Here is a 27,327-nt window from a genome sequence, read left to right as displayed (position 1 = left end):
TGACTCAATTTTGGGTGTCCTTCCAGGAGGTGGGGCTTTCCTCTCAGTCTAATAAGTCCACAAACTAAACTTTTATCATTTCCCCCTGGAATAACCAGAGTCAGAGCAAGCGGGTCACTTAAGTCAAATTCAGGACAGGCCAATTAATAAAAGGAGAATACTGAGTTCATATAGTTTCTGTGAAAGATGTAACTGACAGTGGACTGGGATGTTCACAGTTACAGGATGTTAGGGCAAAAGAGATACTTTGAGATAATTTAGTCTAAGAAACAGACCCAGAGAGGTCAAAATACAAACTCAGAGTTAGGCAGCTTATCGATGGCAGGATTGGAACTCCGACCTTGAACCCACCTCCAGTTTTATAGAAGGACTCCAGGATTTGACACTGCGCCTGCCCTCCTCCTTGGCAGGAGTTCATGTGGGAAACCAAGTCACAACTGGAAGGCTGCTTAGCGATCACAGAATTAAAACAAGAACCTTCATTCCACTTGGTGATTCCCCTGTGGGCCCATCTTTCAGATACACAAATTCTGACTCCTCTGGTTCTCTTTTTCTAAACTCTGTGAAGAAAGACCACTGGGTCTGTAGTTGGGTCATAAAATGCTTAATTAAGGTATGCTATTTTGGGGTTAAATGCTGAGCCCAACACACATTCTTGATGGGATATAAGTACATCCCAGGTCATGTGATAGTTCCCATTGCCGAGTGTTTATTTGCTGTGAATGTGTGACGTGACGTGTTGTACTGAGCACTTTGCATTCTCTATCTCTTTATCCACAATCTTGCAAGCCATCTCTGATGGGCTGCTAGTTTCCACCTCCTAACGTGGTCTTTTCCCCTTGTCTGCGACCCTTTGTCTGGGCAGAGCCATACGGCTGCTTAGACATCCCACCTCTTCTCTCTCAGCCCCCAGGATCCCCATACGTGTGATTATGGAGAGCTAAGAGGGCCCTGGGAGCACATGGGACTGAGCCTGGCTCAGCCAAGTTCCTATTTATCCTCTTAACGTGGATTTCAGCCTCTGTGTTGGCATGAGAGTCCATCTGGTAAGCTGTTTTCTACAAGCAGAAGGGCAGAATAGAGGCATTGACTAAAAATTGGAAACGTTTAAGAGAAATCCAATCTTCCAGGGATACGAACATAATACTGTGTGTAAGTGATCTGGATGTATTGTCTAAACCTGAAGACTTGTAGCCCTGTGGGCCCCTTCACGAGTAGATGGCAGTCAAATCACCTTGTGCTGTCCAGGAACTGTGAGGGAGGTAGATTAATTGTGTAGAAAAGCTACCGCTGCAGATGCTTACGGGGCAGCTGAGCCGTCGAAGAGCTACTGGAAAACCGACTAAAAAGGGAGATTTACAGGGGAAAGTGACAAAGAAAAAAAGACAGAAAACCTGGCTTGGATCCCAAGCCAGAGGAAGGCGCGTTCAGACAGGCTGGCCTTTTGACCTTCCTTGCCTAGTCTGACCATTAGAAGCAGAAGATCTGATTAAAAGTACCTAAGAATTTACTAAAAGACTTCACACTTCATCAAAGCTTCTCTTTTCAGAATTTCTATTTTCATTTCTTAATCAATAGTTGAAATAAAAAATCCACAAAGACTTTTTAAAATGTGGTAAAATACACATAACATAAAATTTACCATCTTAACCACTTTAAGTGTACAGTTATAAAGAACAAAGCAGGGCAGGGTGCGGTGGCTCACGCCTATAATCCTAGCACTTTGGGAGGCCGAGGCGGGTGGATCACCTGAGGTCAGGACTTCAAGACCAGCCTGGCCAACATGGTGAAACCCTGTCTCCACTAAAATGCAAAAATTAGCCGGGCATGATGGCGGGTGCCTGTAATCCCAGCTACTCAGGAGGCTGAGACAAGAGAATCGCTTGAACCAGGGAGCTGGTGGTTGCAGTGAGCTAAGATTGTGCCACTGCCCTCCAGCCTGGGCAGCTGAGCGAGACTCTGTCTCAAAAACAAACAAGCAAAAAAGCATTTTGAGAAAATGTAAAGAATGCATTTGAATAAGTTTCTATTATAGTGTCAATGTCTGTCAGCATTTTAGGATCAAAGAAATTTGAATAGGCTTATACAATAGTGAATGCTTTGTAAAAAATGTTAAATTATAGGGGAAGTCTTCAAGTATTAATCATTCGTGGATCCATTTTCTTCTTCTTGCCCAGTAAGGAAAAGGAAAATAAGCTCAGAATGAACTGTTGTTTTTTTGTTTTTTTGTTTTTTTCAGTTAAAGCAGTTTTAATTTAAATATTTTAATATTCAGTACTTTACATTTTGGTAAAATATGTAGAACATAAATTTACCCTTTTTAAGCATTTCTTAATGTTCTCTGGCATTAGGCACATTCACATTGTGTAACCATCACCACTGTCTCCAGAACTTTTTCATCTTCCCAAGCTGATCTTTCTATTTTTTTAAGATACAAGTTGCATCAGTGAATGTAGAGTCCACATTTTCTTCTTGACTATATTTACAATTGTTCTAATGTTGTATGTAAATATGTGCTTGTTTTAATGCATGCAGTTAAAAATGACTTCAGGAAAAGGAAGAGGGAATAATATCCACTGAGTCCTTACCAAGCTTGGCATGTTACATATTCCACACAACAATCTGGGAGGCAGAAATTATGAGCCCATTTTACAGATGAGGAAGTTAACACATAAAAAAATTAAGTAGCTTTGCCTAAGGTCACACAGCCAGCATGTGATGGAGGCGAGACTCAACCCCTCTCTGTTTTTCATGGCAACATGCTCTCAGGTTTATACCGCTTTAAGAAAAGTGGGAAAAGAAAGAAAAAAAAGGCATAAGGACGTGGGTTACATGCAATTTTAGTACTGTACGATTGCTATTACTAAAGATACCACCAAAGAAATTATGGGTTTTGCTTTGCTGGGAATTTTAGAGGTCTCGGTGGTCAGTTCTCCTACTTAAGGTATCCTTTATCTGAAAGGACCTCTGAAGGGTTTCTGTGATTTGTGGTTGCATGAAGGTCACCCCATTGCTACTTGTCTTTATGAAACAGTGACAATAGGGACTAAGAAGAGAATGGGGCAGGTACAGAGAGCGCGTGGAATGCTATGGCAGCCGGGAGGGGTCTGGGCTGGGCAGCTGCTCCTGCCATTCTTCCTCTCCTGAGAATATCATATCTGAGCACAGAGTGCTGGAGGAGGGAGGACGGGAAAGGAAACAGATGGCCTCTGCATGCACAAAAGGACAGCTGGGCTCTATACGTCTCACCCTCCACAGAGGTAAGCTGGAGGCTGCGGCCTCATTTCTAACTGAATTCCGCTACTGTCCCCAGGACCACTCCTTGGGAAGACCTAGTTAGAGCCATATCATGATATGATATGAGCCAATTTTTGTCAGTCTCTGTGCTGCACATGATATGGCCATTGTCTTGTCATCATTTCTGCTTAACAGATGAGGAAACAGATGTCTCATGGCCTGTAGGTGGCAGAGGAAGGACTTGAACTGAGGTCTATCTGTACTCAAGCCCTGGCTGTCTCCACCACGACGGTCTGGTTGTCTAGTGCTGAAGTCACCTACATGGGTACTAAACCCGGCTTCACCAATGAATACCCTGTAAACTCTCACTGAGTTTCAGCTTCCTAATATTACAAATAGTGAAGGTTATAGTACCGACTTTGTGGGATTGCCATGAAGATTTAGTAAAATTACCCACCTGAAAATCTTGGCCAGATCATAGGTGAATGTTACGGCTTGAGTTGTGTGCCCCTCCAACAGTTATATTGCTGTCTTCAGCCCTAGTGCCTTAGAATGTGACTGTATTTGGAAATAGAGTCTTTAAGAGGTCATCAAATTAAAATGAAGCCATGAGCGTGGGCCCAAATCCAGTATGATTGATGTCCTGGCTAAAAGGGGAAATTTGGACACTGAAATCGACAGGCACATAAGGAAGATGAAGCAAAGACACACAGGGAGAAGGCGATAAGTGAAGGATTGGAGAAATACATCCACTAACCGAGGAATGCCCGGGGCTCCCAGAAGCAGGAGAGAGGCGGGAGCAGGCCCTTCCCTCGCAGCTCCAGAGGGAGCATGGCTCACCCAGCACCTTGATGTCAGGCTTCTGGCCTCCAGAGGGATGAGACAATAAATGTCTGTTGTTTAAAGCTACACTTTTTGTGGTATTTTGTTGCAGCATCTCTGGAAAAGTAATACAGCACACAATCCAATGTTCTCGTTCTTCCTTAGGCCATTCGTTCAACAAATATTTCAAACTAAGTGCTGGGGATTTGTTCAGAGGTGAACAGATCCTGTTTCTGCTCTCGAGTGGCTCATGTCCTAGTTAGGGACACAAACACATCAACAAGCAATGATAGTAGAGTGTGGTTGGTGCCTGGCCATGGGCAAGGCAAGGGCAGGGTGCTTCGGGGGCTTCAAGGAGGGGCCCTTAAATTAGCGTGCGCATCAGAGAAGCACAGCTGCTTCGAGGGAGTGATATCCCAAAAATGATGGAGTAGTCGTTTTATTTGGAAAAGAACATGCCTGTTATGGTGCAAGGGCGTTAATGACTTTTTGTTGTTATAATTGAACAAGGACAGTTCCAAGTATATATAAAAAATGACAGGAACAAGCGAGATTAGAAGGGAAGCCAACGTGTTTGTTTCACTTAGCAGTTCTGCCTCCAGGATCGCTTTTAGCTGAGATGTTTCCTGATTAAGGTTGGGGGATGTTTGGTAGTGACAAGTCGAGGTTGAATAGGGTGGGGTACTGATGAGATCAGGGAACATTTATCAACAGGAAAGACTGATGTCTTCTAAAGGCAGAATACTCCCTTTATTTAACCCTTCCTCTTTCATCAACATGTGCCACATGGCAAGAAAAGATTCCAAAGCCATTGCTGCTGGGTAAGGTTGTGTAGCCTGTGGACTGCACAAGGACCCCTGACCAAGGGGAGAATGGGGACTGAAATCCAGCATATGCTCCCTTGCACAGGCTGTGTGTCTTGGGATACCTCTTTGTTTTGCACAAACATACCATCTGCCTGCTCAGTCATCTGCCACTGACTCAGGTTCTACCCAGAAAGGGCACCTTTTTCTAATTCATGCAAAGTGCCATCTATGTAGCATGGTCTTTGGCTCTGGCTGCATGAGGAAGCATTTGTTTCTTTTGAAACCAAGGCCATTCTACCAGCTGGAAGTCTGCCAAGGAGTCCCTGTTACACAATTGGAGCCTGGTTCTCTGGCAACCCTAATGTGTACTCCCATGGCATTAGCTAAATTACCACCACCCAGTTAACTTGCTAGCCTGCACTCTTACTCAGGGCTTTCAGCTTATGCACCTGAAGTCAAGACCATATGTGGTTTTTATGGAGCCAGAAAGTTAGGGATGCAATAAAGCGCTAAGTAACTGGCTAATAAATGTTAGTTATATGTTTTGTCTGGGTTGCTAGGACAATCTTCTACAAATTCTACTTTGTCATATATTTAAACATTGAATACTTTGTAAATTACTTTGAGCTTCAAGCTTCTTCTCCTTTAGGGCCCTCTCCCCCCAATTTGCTTTGGGAGTGAGGTCAACGGATGTGCTGTGGGGGCTCGGGGTGTGCTCCAGTCCAGAATATGAACAGACAACAGGTTCTAACGCTGATTGTCTGGAGGATCGCAAGCAATGCAGCCTGTCTGTCTGAGAGCAGAGGAGAAAATAACAGTATAGGGATAGTGCGGGCATTACAAGTAGATGCGCATGGCCTTCCAGACGGCAGCGCGGGGAGCGGAAGGAGCTGGGGTGGGGTGCTTGGTAAGGAAATAGGATCCCCATTCTGGGGTGGCTCCAAGGGAGGGAAAACCTGTTCACCAGGGAAATAGGGGTTTCTTTTGTGTCAACAGTCTGTGGGTTCATATGAAGACATTTCAGCAATAATAACATAATTAAAAATCACTGACTTATAACCCTACTTGCATGCTACAGAATCTTCAGTTTCTCCTCGCTCCCTACCCTGCTTATTTCTGGAAGCCTCATGTCAGCTCAAGAGCACTTCTTTCCTATTTCACCCTTTAGCTCCTTCCTCCTGAGGCTGCTGTCCAAGCTGCTTAAGGTGCACGCAGACAGAGTCTCTGCTATGGTGTGTACCGGGGTAGCAAAGGGCCTGTGTCTAGGCCTTGCTGGCCTTCCCTTCCCTGTGTTCTGGGTCCCTTCAGGTTCATGGAACAAGTTATGCTGTGCCCTACCCTCCTGCCCTTATGCCACCTTGCCACTGGGACCCCATGAAATGCTGCAGGTGCTCTGGCATTTCTCTGAATCCCTCATAAAGTTAGCTCCTAGCTGTTGCTTCTCTCTGCAGGAGGCTCTGCCACAAAACCAAGGGGCTAGGGAGGGAGATGGGACCCCAGGCCATCCTTCCCACTCTGCCTGTGCCCTTAGGAGATTGTCCACAACATGTAGGCACCAGGACCTCCAGTGTCCCAGCCAACCTTCTAGGGCCAGCGTGCTCCCTCCTTCTACCATGAAGCCAAGCCACGTGTCATCCCCACCTCAAAGCCACCCACAGTGCTTTGTTCTTGTCTTGTGTTGCTTACCATGGTTTCTCCATCACAAGAGATTTTTGATACTCTTCTTTCCTTTTCCTAAAAGATAAGCTGAGTTTGAATTGGGATTATATTATATATTATTCATTTTTTTATATTTCATGTATTGTGCTTAACACAATGCCCGGCAAAACGTAGGTGCTGAATAAAGATTTATGAAGGGAAAGAAGGAAACGGTGAAAAAGCCAGACTATGCTTTTATGGCACGTTCACCCAGGTGGGTTTGACAGTGAGTGACCAAAAGTTTTTGTGGAAGAGCGTGAACAAATCATGAAACTGACTAGTATTCGTGATCCCTTTTCCTTCTGTGCTGTCATCAGTGAGTTAATCTAAACTGTCATTAGCCTACCTTTGTTTTTAGCTTGTTTGCTGCTTGCATTAACACATTCTGCAAGCCTGCAACTAAAACCATGAAGTGTTTCTTTATTACATGGTGTCTTTCCAAACAGCCCAGCAACATCAGGTAGAAAGAGCCTGGATCTGGAGTGAGACAGATTTGAATCTGTCTGAATCTCACTGATGGAGCTCACAAGCCTGGGGAACCTTAGGCCAGTTCCTCAACTTCTCTAAACCCCGACTTCCTCTTCTGTCACGTGGACAATCGTGTTACGCACCCACAGGCTGTTCTGGGGATTAAGTATTGAGATGCAGGCCGAGCACAATGCTGGCGCAGAGATCCTGCACAAATCATTGTTAGCTTTTACACAATTATTATCCTGGTGGTGGTTCTGCCTTCTCAGATGTTATCTTTCTGCACTCACATATTTTAATCTTTGTAGTTTATCTTTATGTGGAAACCTTATTGCATCCCCTTGATTATGTCAAAGATGTTCTCTGGTTCTTTCTTGAATTTTCTTCTACCACTTCTGAGTGAAGAAAAGGAAAGAAAGCTACAATGATACGATAAAGGCTTTGGTGGCAGGGGTGTTTTCTGTCCTTCCGTGCTTGGCTAGGTTTCAGGGAAATCCAGAAAAATACCAGCTGGCAGAAGGTATCATTGTGTTTGGTTAAAGGAACATTGATGTATACCCTTTTCCAGAGAAGTGAGGAGACCAAACCACCGGAGGAAAGAATGTGGTTTTGTGTCACACGTGAAAAGAAAGCTGGGATCAAGGGGAGAAGAATATTTCAGGCCAGAGCATTTGAATGCAACTGAAGGCTTCTGTTCCAAACTAAGTGACTGAAGACATTTACAAACTAGATGAAAATAACTCTTTTATAAACCCTATAGGACCCCTCCTTGCCTGATGAAATGATTGGAAAATTAGGTAGACTAACTTGTTTTGCTGATTGAGAAAAATATAGCCAATTTAAACCTGTGATTGAACTCTTGAGATAATAAACTCCCCCATTCTAATGAGTCTGGGTTATAATCAGGATGTGGCCCTTTCTGTTCTCATGCTAGCTATTTTGGGTTATCTTTCCTGAAAGCAGATGTCATTGTTACATTTGTAGATGTCACATTTAGTTCTGCACGCCTTGGGTGTGTGTCTTTGTGTGCAGGAAACAAATTTAATTTAAAAAAATGCAGACTTTCTTTTCTTTTCTTTTCTTTTTTTTTTTTTTTTTGAGACAGAGTCTTGCTCTGTTGCCCAGGCTGGAGTGCAATGGTGTGATCTTGACTCACTGCAAGCTCCGCCTCCCAGGTTCAAGTGATTCTCCTGCCTCAGCCCCCTGAGTAGCTGGGATTACAGGAATGTGCCACCACACCAGGCTGATTTTTGTATTTTTAGTAGGGACGGGTTTCACCCTGTTGGCCAGGCTGGTCTTGAACTCCTGACCTCAGGTGATCTGCCCGCCTTGGCCTCCCAAAGTGCTGGGATAACAGGAGTGAACCACCACACCTGGCCCACATTTTCTTTCATAGGCCCTTTTGGCCTGGTTATATTGTTTCTGTTTGGGGGGTGGGGGAAAGTGTATCCAAATGTTTTCCTTAAATTCTTTTCAGAGTTCATGGCCCAGGGAACATGCCCCCATGCCAGGTCTAATAAAACTAGCTACACTTAGAAGAAATCAAGATGCCAAGGGACCATCTCAGGACCCAGAAAAGAATGTGGGCTTATGGGTGAGGGCTGGGCTTCTAGGAGTGTTTGCCCTGACGATATAGGAGGATGGGAGAGGTAAATTAGGAAAGGAGGCTTTAGCACCACAAGTGAACACCCACCTTAACATAATAATGACTCATTTTAATTGAATGACATGCCAGGCCCTATTCTCAGCATTTTACATGCATTCTCTCATTAATTCTCACAGTGTCTCTACAAGATAGGTACTATTTTATAGTCAGCACCTACAGATGAGGAAACTGGGGCTTAGACAATAAAAGTCACTTGCCCAGTGAACAGCTAGGGGAGAATTAGAACTTAAAACTGGCCTAATTCAAGACATGATCTGGACACGTCCTTTGGCCTAGTTTGAGACATGCCCTTCCTCTCCCTTTACCCTTTGGCAACTTCCCCAGTTTCCACTTACGGATATGTGTGGTTCTAGTGGAAATAACCCTGATCCAGCTCTAGGGGTGGGGCATGTGACATAGGCTAAGCCAATCAGGACAGGGCCAAAGTGATTGGTCAGGATGTTACTGAGCAAGCAATGGGCTCACTGCCTAATGTGCATAGTGGCCAATACCACTGCACTGGCTTTTAAGAAAAGAAAAGGTTTACTGCAAGTCTAACGGCAAGGAGACAGGAGGAAACACTCCAACCTGTCTCTGCAAGTTGGAGTTTAGGTCGGGTTTTATAAGCACAGGGTCATGAGGCATGATCTGATTGGATCTTGCTATGAGGTGATGCTGGGAGACATGATCTGATTGGATCCTGCCATGGGGTGATGCTGGAAGCTGATATGATTGCATCCTGGATCCTGACATGCCATGTTCGCTTCTTAATGAAGTTCCCACTCCTCAGTCTTGCATTTAGGTCCCTCTGTAGTTGCACACTTGGTTCATCTGGGCATGCTCGGGTTACATAACCTTCAACCTGGGGTCCATGGCAACCGAAAAACAACTCACAACTTTATGACCTAAAAGTTGAACCAGATTGGTCTGATGTGGTTACAAGGAGAGGTCATGTGACCCAAGCCATTCTAGTCAGAATGAGTGACAGGGTTTTGGGATAAAGGTCTCTTTTGCCTTCTGTAGTAGGGACAGTGTGGATGTGATGATCTTTTATTGTGGGACAGACTGTCTGAGGGTAAAGGCAATATTCCAGGAGACCTGAGGTGGAAGAACTGTGGAGAAATGGAGGTGAAGGGCTGATGATGAATGAGCCTCAGCAGCAAACGCTGGCTGACACCTAAACGACCCTGGGACTCAGTGGTCATGGGAGGCAACCTAGTCCGCTAAGCATATGCCAGATTCAGTTGAGTTCTCTGTTCCTCATAGCCAGAACATTCTCAGAGATGCAATCACACCGTCCTGAGAGGCTTTTCAACATTCTGCCTAGACTCTAGCCTGACAAAGCTTCCCTTGGGCACTGGAACGTCCCTCAAAAATATTTTTTAAAACGTTCTATACATAACTATTGAAATTGCCCTCCAAATATAAAGAAGGGTGGATGGGCACTCAAATGTCTGAAGCTGGCTGATTTTCACAATAGTTCCTTAATTGCGGGGACACTGGGTCATCCTGAACCAAACTGTTATTTTTTTCTTCAGAAAAGTTTATTGAGGACAAATTTTTGGAGTTCTTGATAGTGATTTTTGAAACAGTAGCAATTCTCTTTACGGGAGAAGTCAATTTAGTTTCTTTGGTAGATTGTCTGGGCACTTTGACACCCGCCCCCTCAGTAACCGCACAATGGCTAGCCCGAGAGGACTCGGCTTTGGGTCACCCACCTCCCCTGACACCCCTGCTTTCTGGGCTGGCACTTTCAAAGTCATCTTAGTTACTACATCCTGCCAGAGTGTTAAATAATGACAAAGACTCCAGCATTTCTCCTACCAGGGCTGTTCGTATTCCAAGAGGAGACTCCTGAACATTGAAAAAGGTTTTCAACTTGCTGGAATAAAACTAATGGTGAAATTTAAGGCCCAAGACAGGACACTAAGAAAAAAAATATTGTGGGACAAAGAAACATTTTTTCCCCCTCTCAAATCATGTCCTTAGTGAAACTGCTGTGTACTTGTATATTCAGCGATGACTAGGATAGGCTCCATATATGGAAATTCCAGTTTAACACAGACCTATAGAATCTGAAACTTTCTCTCTCCCTCTCTCTCTCATGCACACACACCCACATAGTCAGTTTAAAGGAGAGGGCAAAGGGATTGGGAAGGGACTGGCTGAGTTCCACCTGTGTCTTTGGAAGGCTGTGACAGCTGTCTTGTACTGTTAGAACATGTGCGTACGCAGAGTCTAGCCAGGGCCTTTACTACTCGTAGTGATGATTACTGAAAAGGGAGGGAGGTGAATGTCTCAAGCTAGAGGGAATGGCCCGGGGAGGAATCATTTGCTGTTCTTGTGCATAACACTGTCACCCCCATGTACGTTCAGAGGTTTGTTCCTGAGCCTAGTATGGCCATGCACGTCTTTTCTCTCAGCATTATGGCCAAGGCGAGGACACTGCTGTAATTTTGCCTCCTCATAACCCAGAAAACCTCAGATGCTGGTTTTAAAGTTCGCCAGGCATTTATGACCTGCTATTCTAGGTGGTTTAATGATGTATAAATAGTGATTAATAGCAACTACCGTTTTTTAAACTATGGAGTTTTTTCTCCTTTAATCTCTAATATAGTGGCATTTTTATGAATGATAGTGTCAACTCACCCACCTTACTCCAGCCCCTTAGCAGGAGCAAGAGGGCCAGCAGGGACACTGGAAGGACAGGGGCATTGGATGGTGAAGGGGCCATGGAGCCCACCATGCGGTCGGTGCATCCCACGAGAGAAGACAGGGCCGCAGAAATGACTCTGGAAGTAGGATAGGCAACATGCTCATTTATGGAGAGCAGCGTAAAAGACAACTTAAGAACACAGTGCCTGATACACATTAAATGCTCAGGAGTTATTCCTTGCATTAATTAATAAATGCAGTAATGAATGCCATTGTGTGCTGAGGTGAAGTATAATCACGCTTTGAGGGATGAAGGTGAAATGACTGTTTGGATAAGTGAGAGGATGATGTCCCTATTCGTGAGGTTGCATCAGCTTCTCGGCCCTCATGGTCCAAGGGTGGGGGCCTGGCCAGGAGAAGCAATGGCACATTTTCCCAGCGCTCTAATTTTAGCCAGGCTGTCATCCTCCTGAATTTCTTGGAACTGCTTATGCTGCACCAGCATCCGGCACTGCATCTGGAGGAAATGACTTTTTAACTACAGCATTGTAGTAAGATTCTTTGAACAAATCACAATGAACAATGGTGGCCAGCTTCCTTTATTCTTGGTAACTGTGAGGAAGCACTCCTAAGAAGTTGAAAAGCAGGTGAGTCTGGTGTGAGGCGACCAATTAGACAAAAAGGATGGACCCACAAGACTGCTTAGGGACTGCCAAGAGGCTCCTTAGAAACAGATACATTCGAGGACTTCATTACATCTGTGGATTCTGAGGATGTCTGGTCCTGGGACTAAAATTAGCAGCTGCACTTTTGGGGGGCTTCTTTGTAGAGCCTCTGTCTGTCATCGGCTGCTTCTTCTCCCACAGCAGGTTCAGTCAGAGGAGCTTGGAGGTCCCGTGAGATGAAGCTGGCTGTGAGTTTTGCTACAGGCCACGGTCAGGAGCACATGATGGTAGCATTGGCACAGGCCACGGTGGACCTTTTTTCAGTATACAGTTCCAGCAAAACCTGGTATTCTCCCTGCAAGGGGCACAGGTCAAGTATTAGACGTGTGACCCACGGTACAATTAATCATTTAACAAATATTTACAGAGAAACTTCTATGTGCTGGGTGATGTTCTGGACATTGTGGCTAACGTTAGAACAAGACAAGCCAACCGCTGCCCCGCGGAGCTTCCAGCATCTCTGGGAGAGACAGACCAGCCTTATGATATGTGACTACGTATGGTATGTCAGGTGTTCGTGTCATGGAGAAAACTCATGCAGGAAGGGAGTGGATGGAAGCACTGGGTGGGTCAAGGCGAGTGCTGCTCTGCAATTTTGAGCAGGGTGGTGAAAGGAGGCCCTGCTGAGATGACGACGTTTAGGTAAAGACCTGAAGCAGACGCAAGAAGGTGCAGTCCTGCTATGAGTTGGGGCCCCCACCTTAGAGGGGCAGAAGGAGGCGAGCGGGGCTGCAGGGAGAGCGGGGGATGGTGGGGGTGAAGTTAGGGTGACACAGGAGGCCAGACTCTTAGGACCTCAGAGGCTGTGGTAGGGACATCAGCTTCCACTCTGAAAGGAACTGGGGTCAGGAGAGGGTGGCCTGCCCTGGCGCCTGTGTCAGTAGCATCCCTCTGGCTGCTTCGCTGAAAAGCCCAGGTGGGAGGTGATTACAGGAATCCAGGTGAGAGATGAAGATGACCTGGATTAGAGGTGGAGGTGGGGGAAGGGTTTGGGTGCTAGAGAAATTTTGAAAGAACAGCCGATAGGATCCGCTGAGGACATGCAAGTGGGTGGGAGAGAAAGAGATGGGTTAAAGGTGACTCCAGGGCTCCTGGCCTGAGCAACTGGAGGGAGAAAGGGTTGTATGCTGAGACAGAGAAGGCCCCGGGGAGCACAGTTCACCAGCACAAAACCAAAATGCCCCATCACAGAAAGAATGGCTGCCTTTGGGGGTCCTTGCTGGCAGCAACGCTGTGAAGAGGTCTCCCTTCCTTTGCAGTCAGCTTGGCAGAAGCCGCCGGGCAGCCAGGTCCTGTGAAGACCGTGGAAAAGCCATGCCGGTTTTGTTTGCTGCCAGCGCCCCAGCCCTGCACCCCAGCAGCCACGGAGCGGTGACGTGTTTGTAGACACTGATCTGGAGAGGAAAATGCTCTGGGGTGGTGGGAGGGTCACAAGCAGAGCAGAGGGACTGTGGCAGAGGAGGCCAGGAGACTGCTGGCACATCTTTGAACTGCTTATCACCCAACGGGGGAAGGCGTTTAATCTGTACAAAGCAAGAGGGAAGGAGTAGGTGAGACCACCGGAGAGAAACTGCATGAGAGGTGGCTTTTGTTAGAAGTGAACAACTTTCTAGCAATGAGCAGAGCTTCCAAAGAGAGTGGAGTCCCCGACACTGAAATGTATTCAAGAGAGCCAGGCTGTGCTCTGGATGGCGCCTGGGGTGTGATTCCATGATTCTAGAAGCTCCCATGAGTCATACTCTTCCAATATTGAGCAGCTGTAATTTTAGAAACAGTGTTAGGAATATAACCAAAGCAGTCCAAATGTTAGAGAATTAATTATGAGTAAAGACCGGCTCAAATTTATATCGCATTGTGTTTCATCCTTCTCCTCCTCCTCATGTACTTTTCTTTAAAATCTCTATGTGCATTTAGGTACACACCTACAAATGTATTGAACACCACATGAATTTTTCATTACTATGTTATGAGCCTGAGAGGAGCTGTTGTATTTGAAGGAAGGGGTTCTAGATTATGAATTACAGACATCGCAGACTCTGGTATAAGAGATAAGAGTATTTAGGCAAGCGTGCCAGGCTGGAGGCCGGTGGAGGTGTGTGCTGGGAGGCCAGGAGGCCAGGGTAGGGAAGGACTGAGTGCAGCTTTTCTGCTGTTGAGGAGGGCACAAGTTTGCAAGTTAGGAATTTGTAGGTGCACCTTTGGCGATACACAGGTCAGGCTGTGCCTATGAGTTGTGGTCCACATGCTTCGGGGGTCTAAAGGATCCCCTAAATTCTCATTCAGAAAACAGGAGGCATAGACAGAGGACGCCAGGGAGGGCTTCAATCTGTGCCAAGGGGTTGGATGAGTTCAGAGGGAAATAATACCAAGGCCCTGGAGACTGAGCGCTGAGTGGGAGCGTTTTTGGCCACATGGGAACTGCCATTAGCCCAGAGCCCATCCCTGGAGGATTTGGTTGGAGGAGGTGATACAGGGTAGGTCTTTTACAACCAAAAGGCTTTGAACTGTGTCTGTTCCATATTAAGAAAGCAAAGCCTTTGTGCATTGCGGGCCGTCCACGGCTGACCTGCAACCAGTGTAGGGAGCCCATTTTGGGATTAAGGCCTGCAGCTCTCTCTGCTGTACACGCGATGCCCTCATACTGGGTAATATCTGCTTAAGTACCATCAGCAGTTGAAGAACTTAGGTTCTGCACTTCCTTCCTGCATAGTAAGGTGATTCAAATAAAGCTTTTTTACATATCTGGTCAACCTTTTTTCTTTTTTCTTTTTCTTTTCTTTTTTTTTTTTTTTTTGAGATGGAGTCCTGTTCTGTTGCCCAGGCTGGAGTGCAGTGGTATAATCTCGGCTCACTGCAACCTCCACCTCCTGGGTTCAAGCGATTCTCATGCCTCAGCCTCCCGAGTAACTGGGATTACAGGCACGCACCAACATGACTGGTTAATTTTTGTATTTTTAGTACAGATGGGGTTTCACCATGTTGGCCAGGCTGGTCTTGAACTCCCAACCTTAAGTGATCCGTCCGCCTCGGCCTCCGAAAGTGCTGGGGTTACAGGCATGAAGCACTGTGCCTGGCCCCTCAACCTACTTTCAAAGGGGTTTTCTGACTTTAAGAAGTTCTTTTCCGCTCTATCTTATAACAGTTGCTGAGTTAACTGGGTTAAAAATAAGCCAACAATGCAAAAGTGAAAGTCAATTGTTAGTAAATTTTAAGTCAGCCTCTAGTCGGGAGGAGGGTCAGAAGGACAATGGGGAAAGAAAAACAATTCGAATAGCAAAGATTTAAAGAAAAATGGAACTCTCTGGGACAGTTTAGGTACCTTATACTAGAAGTGAAGAGAGGTGTAGTTTTTCTTTCTTGCAAAACTTTTGTATTTTAATGAAAGGCCTGAGGAGAAAACTCTAGAGATTTCCAGAGAGAGAAGCCTGGAGACTTCCCAGCTACAAGAGCAATGCTAGTGGAAATCTGAGATGGTAGCAAGATGGCACTCTGACATAGGAACACAGAGGCTGGGAAAGAAAGGAAACAAACCCAGAGGTGAAACTAAGTTAGAGATTCTTTACGGAGAAAGAGACCTACCTTTTTCTTCAGCCATATACAGGTTTTGGAGAACTGAAAGGATGAGGTTGTAAACAAAACTATTTAAAGTGGTTACATTTTTGCAACTGCACCCCCATGCTTATTGCAGCACTATTCACTACAGCAAAGATATGGAATCAACCTAAGTGTCCATGTATGAATGAATGGATAAAGAAGATGTGGTATATATACACAGTGGAATACTATATGGCCATAAAAAAGAATAAAATCTTATCATTTGTGGCAACATGGATGGAACTGGGGGTCATTATCATAAGTGAAATAAGCCAGGAACAAATACAAATATTGTTTATTCTCAATTATCTGTGGGAGCTAAAAAACATGATCACGTGGAGATAGAGAGTAGAAAGATAGATACCAGAGTGGAGAGGGAGGGGAGGAGAGGGAGAGGATAAAGAGAAGTGGATTGAAGGGTACAAACACACAGTTAATAGAAGACATAAATTCAGTGTTTGATAGCAGAGTAGGGTGACTATAGTTAACAAAAATGTATTCAGTGATGGACATCCTAAATAGCCTGACTTGATCACTACATATTATATATGCATAATCAAATCTCACAGGTACTAAATACATCAGCATGCATTTTTAAAAGATCACATTTTTGTGATCCTTTCCATATTATTCCATAAGACTCTCTGAGGGGCCTGTAATCCCAGCACTTTGGGAGGCTGAGGCAGGTGGATCACGAGGTCAGGACTTCGGACCAGCCTGGCCAATATGGTGAAACCCTGTTTCTACAAAAAATCTAAAAATTAGCTGGGCGTGTTGGTGCATGCCTGTGGTCCCAGCTACTCGGTAGGCTGAGGTGGAAGAATAGCTTGAACCTGGGAGGCGGAGGTTGCAGTGAGCTGAGATCATGCCCCTGCACTCCAGCCTGGGAGACAGAACAAGACTCCGTCTCAAAAAAAAAAATTATCTTAGGGGTAGCATATTGAACATTTATTGCTTATAGCAGAGTGATGTAAATTGAGCCATTTAATAACGTCACATTATCTTGAACAGAAAGGAATTAGTGGAAAATTCTACTCTGAGCTGTGAGCTTTGCCAGCAAATGCTAAGGATATGGGCATTTTATTGACTTAGTGGCAGCTCATGAGTAACAGTGAAAGGACAGTAACCGGGGGATCTTCACGCCTCCGTGGCTTGTGCATCTTCCTTTCTCTGAACCGCCAGCCTCCTGAGCACAGTCCCAGCACATGCGTGGTGCCGCCCACACAGCCCAGCAGCACTGCCATATGGAACCCCACAGATGCCGCAATCCTGCTGGACAAGACGCCGGCATCCCTCTCAGTGGGAGGTTTGTATTCGGAGGATTCCCTAAGGTTCACCGACATGTAAAATATTAAATACCAAAATGACAAAGTCAGCGTGTCAACAAATTTCAAGTGCCCATGGTGAAGCAGCAGTTTTATGAACAAAGGGTTTTTGCAGGGATGGCCTATGGATAAGTTTTAAATTGTTTAACTCCTCTTCTTTCTTGGTTTCTCCTCCTTTCCCTCCCCCTTCTTCTAGAATTCTTCAAGAAACAAACTATTTAATACAAGAATTAAGTAATATCTTACCTGAGGAATAGTAAATTCAGGATTATTGACAGGCCCAGCATAGTAAATCTGCTCTGAAAAAATATGTAAAGCATACATGATATTATTCAATCATTTAAAAAAATGATTCATTCATATGTTCTGTGGTCACACAGATGTGTGGCAATTGTTGGCACCAAAATAAGAGCAGCTATTGATAGAAATGTTCTCATTCCCTGATCTACATCTGATCTACATTCATTCACTTATTCATTCATGCCACAAATATTGGTCGGGCACCTTCCATGTGGCAGGCGCTGGGGATCCTGGGATGGAAAAAAGAAGTCTCTGTCCACGCATTGCTTATATTCTGTTATGGTTTGGCTATGTCCCCACTCAAATCTCCTCTTGAGTTATAGTTTCCATGATTCCTGTGTGTCATGGGAGGGACCCAGTGGGAGGTAATTGAATCATGGGAGTAGGTTTTCCCGTGCCGTTCTTGTGATAGTGAATAAGTCTCATGAGATCTGATGGTTTTTTAAAGGGCAGTTCCCCTGCACAGGCCCTCTTGCCTGCCACCATAGAAGATGTGCCTTTGCTCCTCCTTTGCCTTCCACCATGATTGTGAGGCCTTCCCAGCCCTCTGGAACTGTGAGTCCGTTAAACCTCTTTTTCTTTATAAATTACCCAGTCTTGGGTGTTTCTTCATAACAGTATGAAAATGAACTAATGCATATTCTACTGAGGAGAATGATGGTACAGAAATAACTAAACAAGACAATATCCAGATTGTAACAAGTGCTGGAAAGAGACACCAAGCAATATGAGAGAGGCAGGAGGGTGTGGTGGGGAAGGGGCCAGGCTGGATCCAGGTTGCACAGGGTTAAGTCCCAGGATTAGTTGACTATGGACAGTTGTTATCTCTTTGGGCTCAGTTTCCTTGTTTTTTTTTTTTTTTTTTTTTTTTTCAAGATGGGTAAGATAATGACAATAAGAGTACCTGCTTCCTAGGGTGGTAGGAATTAAAAGAGGTAATCAATAAAAAGCACTAATAACAACACCTGGGAAGCACTCCATGAATACTCGCTAATGCCAGGAACTGGGAAGCACCATGTTCCACAGGGTGGCAGGTCATGGAGGCATCTATAAGGAGGTAGTATTTGAGCCAAGCCCTGAAGGAGCAGAATGGGCCAAGCATTTAAAGAGCTGGGGGAAGATCATCTCAGAATAACAAAGTAAGGACAGAGGCCTTGATGTGGAAAAGAGTTTAGGAAATTGGAAGGACAGAGGGAGATGGGTCTGCTGAAGCACAGTGAACAAGAGGAACTGTGTTGAGAAGAACTTGGAAAGATTAAGGGGTGACATATTTCAGGACCTGCAGGAAATGGTAGGGAGTTCAGATTTCATTCCAGTGGAAAATGTGTTAAAAGTCATGTCAAAATAGCTAATTTATGTTTTGCAGAGATATTCTGCTGTATAAAGAATGCAAAGAAGAGGCCAAGTGTGAAGGCTCTTCCGTGGCCAAGGTAAATGATGGATTGGTGAAGGGTGGTGGTGGTGGAGGTAGAGAACATGAATGAGATAATATTTGTGTTGGCCGATAGCACCCACCGATGAGTGGGTATAGAGAGTGGGGGCCAGGAAGGTTTTGGTTTGAATATCTGGATAGATGGGGGTGCCATTTATTGAGATTAGAGAAGCCTGGTGAGGCAGTGTGTGTGTGTGTGTGTGTGTGTGTGTGTGTGTGTGTGTGTGATGATTGAAGAGCTCTAATTCTGGGATATGGTTAATAAGGATCCTTGGAAGCAGTTGGCTATACAAGTCTGGAATTTTAGGGAAAAGGTAGGAATGGAGCTATGAATATCAGATTTATTAACATGTGGTGATTAAGCCATGGGACAGGATGAGATGCCCCCCTCACCCCAAAGAGATAGAATTAATCAACAGAGGAGAGGACAGGACCTCCTGAGGCCCTCCAACATTCAGAGGTTGGGTTGAGGAGAAGCCAGCCAAGGAGACTAAGAAGAGATGGTCAGTGGAGTGAGAGGGTAGCCAGAGAGTGAAGGAGCAAGGAAGCCAGGAGATGAATGTTTTTCAAACAGGAGGGTATTGCCAGCCATGCTGAATGCTGCTGTTGAGAGTTTGAGTAAGATGAGAACAGAACTGTGCAGTGGATTTGGCAACATGGAGGTCATTTGATGACCTTGACAAGAACACTGGAGAGGTGAGTACAGATGCCTGAATGGGGTGGACTGAAGAGATATAAGGAGGTGAGGAAGTAAGAGTTTTGTTATGAGAGGAAGCAAAAGCAAAAAAAAAAAAAAAAAAAGGATAACTGAAGGAGAGTGTGGTATTAAGAGTGGTTTGTTTCTTTGTTCAAGATGGGAGATACTGTACCATATTTGTTGTTCCAAAGGAATAATCTTGTAGAAAGAGAGATTGAAGCTGCAGAAGAGGGAATAACTGAAGACATGAAGGGTTTAAGAAGGTGGAAAGAACGCTATTAACACTTCCTCCTGTATTTGAGAGAAGCATGAAAATTACTCCCACAATTGTAGGAGCGAAAACAGAGCAGAATGAGTTCAGGTGTAGATATGTTTGTAGATGGGCCAGTAAACCAATAGTGGGGCTCTTGTCTGATCTCTTTGGTTTTTGCAGTGAAGTCCACAAACTTGTAGGGGGCACTAGATGGCAAAGGCCTGCGCTGTGTTGAGCAGCAAAAGGAGGAATACAATATTCATAGACAGTGGGGAAGAAATTTACTTGAGAAATATAGTAAGATTTCTAGGCAGTGTTGAGTGCTTTTCTTGAGGTTTATGGCCATAAATTTAAAGATACTCCAGTCAGCCCAGATGTATATTTTCTTAGAGACGTTCCGTAGCTCCAGTGCTACTGAAGGTCAGTGGTTGGGTTGGAGTTTCACTGGACAAGAATGAAAAGGAGAGAAGGTCAAGGCTGTTGGATTAGATGCAAGGAAAAGATTATAACAATAGACCATAGAATCTAACATGGGTAAGGAAGAAAGTGAAGGCAGGAGGGAGTTGTTGATGGTAACAGTCGGGGAGAGAATTGAATGGAGTTTCTATTATTGCAGTCAAGGTGCTAGAATTGGTGAGCTGGCAGGATATGAGGAAGCCACATGGCAGAGGGCTTGACATTTAGATTTCAGAAATGGTGCATTTTTACAGGCTCTAAGATATCCAGGGTTGACATGAGAGATGGTGGTTGAGGTGTAAAGATGGAAATGGTTGTTGGAAGTAAGGGGGTGAATAAACTGAGACATTATAGTGCTTGGTGGGCTATCCACATCAGTATTGAAGTCAGCAAGAAGGATGACTCCTTGCCCAGCCCCTCGGTGATTACTGCCTCCCCTGTGATTCCCCAGCACTGCAAACAAGCATCGTGGCTAAGAGCACATGTCCAGCGGTCAGACTATCTGGGCTTGAATCTGAGTTCTTTTTTCATTAATTGGGCAATTTACTTAACCTGTCTGAGCAGCACATGTAGGCACTGTAACTAATATGTGGTTACATATAGAGGGTTCAGAGGGACAGCCTGCCCGGGATTCATTTGTCATGCTGGTGCTTTGCCCAGTCTGAGGATGCACCCCGTGCATTGCAGTCTATGCTAATTGTGCCCCTAACAGATATGCACTGCAGTGGTTCAGCTACTGGAACATGATTTCTTTTTTGGAAGTTATCTTTTTCCCAGTAGATACTCTCTAACCCAAGCCAAGACAATCAGAGCAGAGAGACAAAGAGACCCCTTCTCAATCTGTTCTGGCAAGAGAAGCGTTCACTGCAGCTCACCAGTCTCTAGAGCTGCCCACTTTCTGCCTGGTGTTCCAGCTTTCTTGCTAATTCTGTGACTCCTAAATGTCCTTTCAAGAAATTCCCTTTGCTTTTGTTGGCTGGATTGGGTGCCTTCTGCTTGCAGCTCAAGGATGTGGCTGCTACAGGCATGAATAAGCCAAGAGCACTCCTGCTGGCTGTCAGGGTTTGGACACAGTGTGGCTCAGGAGCAGAGTCCAAGAACAAGGACCGGTGTGCCATCCCTGTCTGATCTGGCTGGGTTCCCTTGGGCAGGTTTCATACCTGCTTTATGCTTCTACAAATTGCTGTATGGTGGCACAGTGCAAATGACTTGACCTAGGAAGCAGACAGACTTGGGTTTGAGACCCAGCTCTCCGACTCACTAGCTAAGTGATGTTGGGCAATTTGCTCAGCCATCCTGCAACTCAGTTTTTGCACTTGCAAAATAGAAATAGCAATGCCTCCCCATAGGGCATTGAGAGGACTAGAGAACTTGTGTGTAAAGCCGCTGAGCAGAATGTGGTCCCAAGGAAGGGTAGAAATGGCAGTTATTAACTGTATTATTATTCACCCAGGTGTGAAAAGGAGTAACAGAATGGACGTTCATTTGGTGGAAGCTGAAATATGCAATGAGACTAGGTTTTCTAGCTTCTTGCTTGAGCCAGTGTATGTAACTGCTAAGTTCTGTCTGTGCCTTTTTTTTAAACTTTTGTTTTAAAAAATGGACGAGTATGACTCTTTGAAGAACAACACTCTAATGATACCTAATATTTTATTGTGCTCATTTAATGCACCCAGGTTTGCTCATTTGTGTTCTTCACCATTAAGAGGTCCTTCACTTGGCTGAGAGGTTTTCATTAAATTGGTCTCTTACAGTTTACAGTTTCAATTGGAGCTTTTTGGGGGGGCTCATGAAGTTCTTGAGATAACTGCAAGTAACTAATGAAATTGTCTTTTTTAAAATCTGATAAAACAATACCTAAAATTAAATTTTCACTCTGTCCTTTCTCAGATCCTCTCCAATTCTGAGATTCCTTTTATTAACATTCTCACACTCCAGGACTATAAAAAGAACCCCAGTATATTTGCACCCATTTCTTCTGTTTCTTTCATGTGCAATCTTTATCAGTTTTTAATGTGCAGTGGATTAAAGAAACTCACCTCCCTGGTTCTGAATACTTGAAGTCATTTCTGAGTATCAGCTTTTTTTTTTTTTTTTTTTGACCCAGATCTTTGGGTGATTGTCATTGAGTGCCTTTTTGAAGAGAAAATTGGTTTATAAATTGTGGAAATAAAAGGTCCCAAGGGTTTTGGGTGACATCAACTTGATATGAGGGCCTGTGTCTTTTTTTTTAATATTATTTTTGAAACAGGGTCTGGCTCTCTCACCCAGGTTGTGCAATCTTGGTTCATTGCAACCTCCACCTTCCATGTTCAAGTGATCCTCCCATTCTCCCACCTCAGTCTCCTGAGTAGCTGAGACTACAGGTGCATGCCACCACGCCTGCCTAGTTTTTTGTAGAGATGGGGTTTCGTCATGTTGTCCAGGCTAGTCTTCAACTCCTGAGCTCAAGCGATTCACCCACCTTGGCCTCCCAAAGTGCTAAGATTACAGGCATGAGCCACTGCACCTGGCTGGTCCTGTGTCTTGGTCTGCCTCTTTTTCTTCTCAATAACCAGCGCACATGCAGCCTGCTGACTGCATGAACTCTTTTAGGCGACCCTCTCCCCATTTCCTAGCCCTTTCTAGGATCTTGCTGGAATTCCTGCCAATTTCCCAAATTTATTATAAAATGTCATTAATACTTAAGCATTTTCAGGGCAATTAACAGCATAAAAGTACTCAAGAGTTATAATTATGATGACTAGGCCAATTGGCATATCAAGAACAAATATTTTGTTTAAAAAATCATTCATTCATTTACCTAGCATTTTGTGTTCCTTTCCCACCTGCTGGGCCCAGTAGGGCAGGGTAGAGGGGAGGCAGTGTCCTTTTTTGCTCCAGTTATATTGAGAAATGATTGACAAATAAAAGTTATATATATTTAAGTTGTATATTTAAGTTGTATAATGTGGTTAACATATCCTCACATAGTCACCTTTCGTGTGTATGTTTGTGTGTGCATGTGTGTGTGCCTGCATGTGTGTGTGTGCATGCGTGCATTTGTGCGTGAATGTATGTGCATTTTTGTGTGTGTGCATGCTTATGTGTGTACATGTGTGTTTGTGTGTGTAGTGAGAACACTCGAGAGCTACTCTGCTAGTAATGTACAATACATTGTGATCAACAGTAGTCACTGTGCTGTACGTTAGGTCTCCAGAACTTACTCATCTTCTAACTGCAAGTTTGCACTCTTTGACCACCATCTCCTCTTTTCCCATACTCCTTACTCTGCCAACCACTCATCTACTCGGTTACTGTGAGTCTGACTTTTATTTTTGGATTCCACATGTAAGTAAGATCATGCAATATTTGTCTGCCTTATTTCATTTAGCATAATGTCCTCCAGGTATGTCCACGTTGTTGCAAATGGCAGAATTTCTTTCTTTTTTAAGGCTGAATCATATTCCAGATGTATAGACCACATCTTCTTTATCCATTCATCTGTCGCTGTTGTTTTCACATCTTGGCTACTGCGAATAATTCTGGGGGAAATTCCCACTGTTGGTGGGAATGTAAATTCGTACAGCCACTGTGGAAAACAGTGTGGAGATTCCTCAAAAAATCAAAAATAGAACTCCCATATGATTCAGCAGTCCCACTTCTGGGTATATACATATCCAAAGGAGATGAAATCAGTATCTGGAAGGGATACCTGCACGCAGGGAGGCAGTGTCAACCTGGGAGGATGCAGCCCTCCCTCTCCCCTCCAGGTGAGGCCAAGAGTAAAGTGGGAGGGAGCTCAGAGTCTGTGATGGCATCTGGCGTGTGGAGGACCAAGCTGAGGGGCTAGAGGATGAAGAGGAACATGGGGAGGACGTTCCAGACCAACCAAGAGCATTGTCTCTGGAGGAGCGGGGAGGGAGTGCATGGCTTTATTCTAGTGAGCTCTTTATTCCTCTCCCTGCCTCTGAGTATTTCCCAGGAGACCCAAATCCAGAAGATGGAGAAGGCCCAGGCACTGATCCTCATCATGTTCCCTCTGATCTGTAGCTTTGCTTTCTTCAGTCTCTCTGACCCTTGAGGATGTAGTTCTTCCTGTTCCCTTAAGCCTTGGAGCTGGTAGGTTAGGGCTCTCATTTAAGGTAATAATAAACTTGCCTGGGGTAGGGACAGATCAGAGTGTCCACTGCCTTCAGGGCGAATGTCACTGTAGCGAGATCCCAGTAGGCCCTAAAGGCTGGAGGTTTCTTCAGGTTTCCATGGATTCCCGGCATTGTGGGTAGGTAAGCTCCAGGCTAGGCCAGGCCTAATTGTAACTTTTTAGTATTATTTTTCAGGGTGTCCTAATTTGGCAGCTCCTCAAGCTCCCGGGCCATTCAACTCTTATCCTCTGAGCCTCTGAGTCCTTTGTGTCTCTCCTGGAGGGGTCCTCCCGGGACTCTCAGTGCTGCAGGCTTGGCTGCTCCATTTCAGAGGGGGTTCTGCCGGTCCTCCACATGCAGTTGCACAGAATGTGCCTGGCTCAGGGTTGAATGGGATCAGAAATCCAGCTGTGCCCTATTGGGTCAGGGCCTGCAGCCCAGGACTGGGCTGGGTCCCACCAGTGTAATCTTTTAGTGATCTGGGCTGGGTCCCACCAGCATATGCTTTTAGTGGTCTGGGCCACATCCTCTCAGCCCCTGGTGGAATCCCGGCTGCTGGAACGGGCGTCAGCAGGGCCTCTGACATTACTCCGTGTCAAGGGGCTGCCCCTCTGCATGCTTTCCTGCTTCAGAGAAGCCCATGCAGGGCAACTGGGAAGTGCAGGGATGTGAACTCCTGAAGCTTCCTGACCCTGAGAAAGACAATTCTGAGGCACTCGCTGCAGCTCCCCAGGGGTTGCTGAGGGATGGAGCCCTAGTTCCCTGTGCTGGTCATCAGCTCCCTGATGCATCTCTCACTGGCTTTCCCCATCACCCTTGCTTCCTGGCATCACGGCCCAGAGTACTACCCACCCCCAAGTCCTTGAACCTGGCTTTACTTGGGGGTACCCCACACTAAGAACACTTCCTGGCAGAAGGTTCCCCTTTTTCTAATGTATACCAAGGCCACGGATGAGCTAGTGGTAGCCCTAGCCACCTGGCTGCTGAGACATTTGCACCTGTTTCTTGTGATGGAACCACCTAGTTCAGAAATGATACCCGAATGCCCTGGAACCTGTTCCTTGACTTTCATGCCAAAGACCAGGAAGGAGAATTTTCATGCCCTGGATTATCTCTTTGAATTCTGTGAATCTCACACTCTGGGAGAAGACAGGAGCTGAGTGACAGGGACAGGAGGTGAAGACCTCAGCTGTGCTCCAAGGGGAGGAACAGAGCATGCGAGGAAGCCTGTGAGTTTTAGTAAAGAGGGACTGCAGGAAGGAGGAGGGGGGCACAGTCAATCTCTGTCTTTGTTTTCTTCATTCAGTTGGATAGAGGGTTACTGTCCCTGATTAGTGCACAAGTGTCCAATAGTGCACAAGTGGAATAACCTATAATAAGTCAAGTTAACTCTAATAAAGTGTATTTGAAAACTTTGGGACTCTTTGGCAAGTCAAGTGACCTTTTATTGGAGGATTATTTCTGTTGCTCCATAATTAGAACTTGCTCAACTTGATTTCTAAATGTTTCTTGGGGATGTCCAGCATTTGGTCTCACCCCACTGGCTGTGTGAAGGGTCAGCATGTTCTGGGAATAGTTGCTGTCGTGTTTTTGGAGTCACAACTGTACTTTAGAATTCATAACTGTATCATTTGAGTTTGGATGACTTTTTCTATTCGTGAGTTATCTTAGTTTTGCTTCCAGCTAACTCTGCTTTGATATCTTTCCCCATCCATTCGACGAGGCATGTGAGATTTTATTTTATGGCCTTTCACTACCTAGAGAAATTTAATGTTATTTACAACTTGAAAACATTCACTGTGTACTTGTAATGAATCATTTACAAAATTAGAATTTTTCCTGGGTTTCTTCACTCATGGTCCTCTCCTTAGGCCTCTGCAGTGATTCAGAGATGTGCTCGTTATCTCTACCCTCCTTTTCTTTTCTTTCTTTCTTTTTTTTTTTTTTTTGAGAGAAGTCTCACTCTGTTGTCCAGGGCTGGAGTGCAGTGGTGTGATCATAGCTCACCACAGCCTTAAATTCCTGGGCTCAAGTGATCCTCCTGCCTCAGCCTCTCAAGTAGCTGGGACTATACCACCATGCCCAGCTAATTTTTAAATTTTTTTTTAGAGATGAGGGTCTTCCTATGTTGCCCAGGCTGGTCTCAAACTCCCAGCTTCAAGAGATCCTCCCTGCCTCAGCCTCTGTAGCTGCTGGAATTACAGGGATAGCCACTGCACACAGCTATCCCTGCCCCTTCCTGCCTTTAAAAATTTTTTTTTTTTTTTTCCCCAGAGATGGGGTTTCTTTCTCTGTGTTGCCCAGGCTGATCTGGAGTTCTTGAGCTCAAGCAATCTGTGCGCCTCGACTTCCCAAAGTGCTGGGATTACAGGTGTGAGCCACCATACTTATTCCTAGTAGAAGCTGGTTTTCTCTCCATGACAAACATGATGAAGGACTCCTTGTCATCTTACCATCTTTCTCTGTCAAGAATGGGCATAATACATGGGCTGTCATTGACTGCTAGCCAAGTCATTTCTCCTGTGGTTAGAGGGCATGCAGGTGGTGGTTTTATGGGGGAAAGGTGACAATAATGGCCCGATAAAGCAAGCCCTTGGGAACAATGATACAATCTCCTAACAGAAAGACTCATCTCTTGCCTCAGCCTCAGATTTGTGAGCAAGTGCATTTGAGAACTGTGACGTTCTCAGAGTTGTTGGACTTCTATGAAAGCATTTTAATGGAAAACCTATGGAGTTTGAGTTTTTCCCATATTAGACACAGTTTTGGGCCTTTTCACATGACACACGGAGGTCAGCAAGGCATGCTGGTTTTCCAGATGGGGGTTGTGCAGGCTAGTAATGGCCCCCCAAAGAGGTCCAAGTCATAATCCCCAGAAACTGTGAATATGTTACCTTACATGGCAACAGGAACTCTGCAGATGTGACTAAATTAAGGATTTTGAGATGGGGAGATTACCCTGTGTGGCCCAAGGGGGCCCAGTTGTAATTACAGAGGTCCTTATAAGAGCGAGGTAGGAAGTCAGAAGAAGGAGAAGGCCAGGCAGAGATGGAAGCAGAGAGTAGAGTGATGTCACTAAGGGCTGAGGAA

The 27,327-nt window shown here is 45.1% G+C and overlaps 1 protein-coding gene across 1 annotated transcript in view; it reads right to left on the bottom strand.

Annotated features, from left to right (window-relative positions):
- Positions 1-11,913: 11,913 nt before the first annotated feature.
- Positions 11,914-27,327, bottom strand: part of LY86 (lymphocyte antigen 86) — a 64,254-nt gene continuing 48,840 nt past the window's right edge. The window contains exons 5-6 of the mRNA XM_025383130.1: positions 17,222-17,274; positions 11,914-12,351 (exon numbers count right to left, since the gene is read on the bottom strand). Of these exons, the coding sequence (XP_025238915.1) occupies positions 12,268-12,351; positions 17,222-17,274 (137 nt within the window). The 3' untranslated portion in view covers positions 11,914-12,267. The remainder of the gene's footprint in view (positions 12,352-17,221; positions 17,275-27,327) is intronic.

This window comes from Theropithecus gelada, chromosome 4, assembly GCF_003255815.1.
Source record: "Theropithecus gelada isolate Dixy chromosome 4, Tgel_1.0, whole genome shotgun sequence".
Lineage (NCBI taxonomy): Eukaryota > Metazoa > Chordata > Mammalia > Primates > Cercopithecidae > Theropithecus > Theropithecus gelada.
The sequence above is the reverse complement of the archived record's forward strand: the minus strand, read 5'-3'. Positions and strand labels throughout refer to the sequence as shown.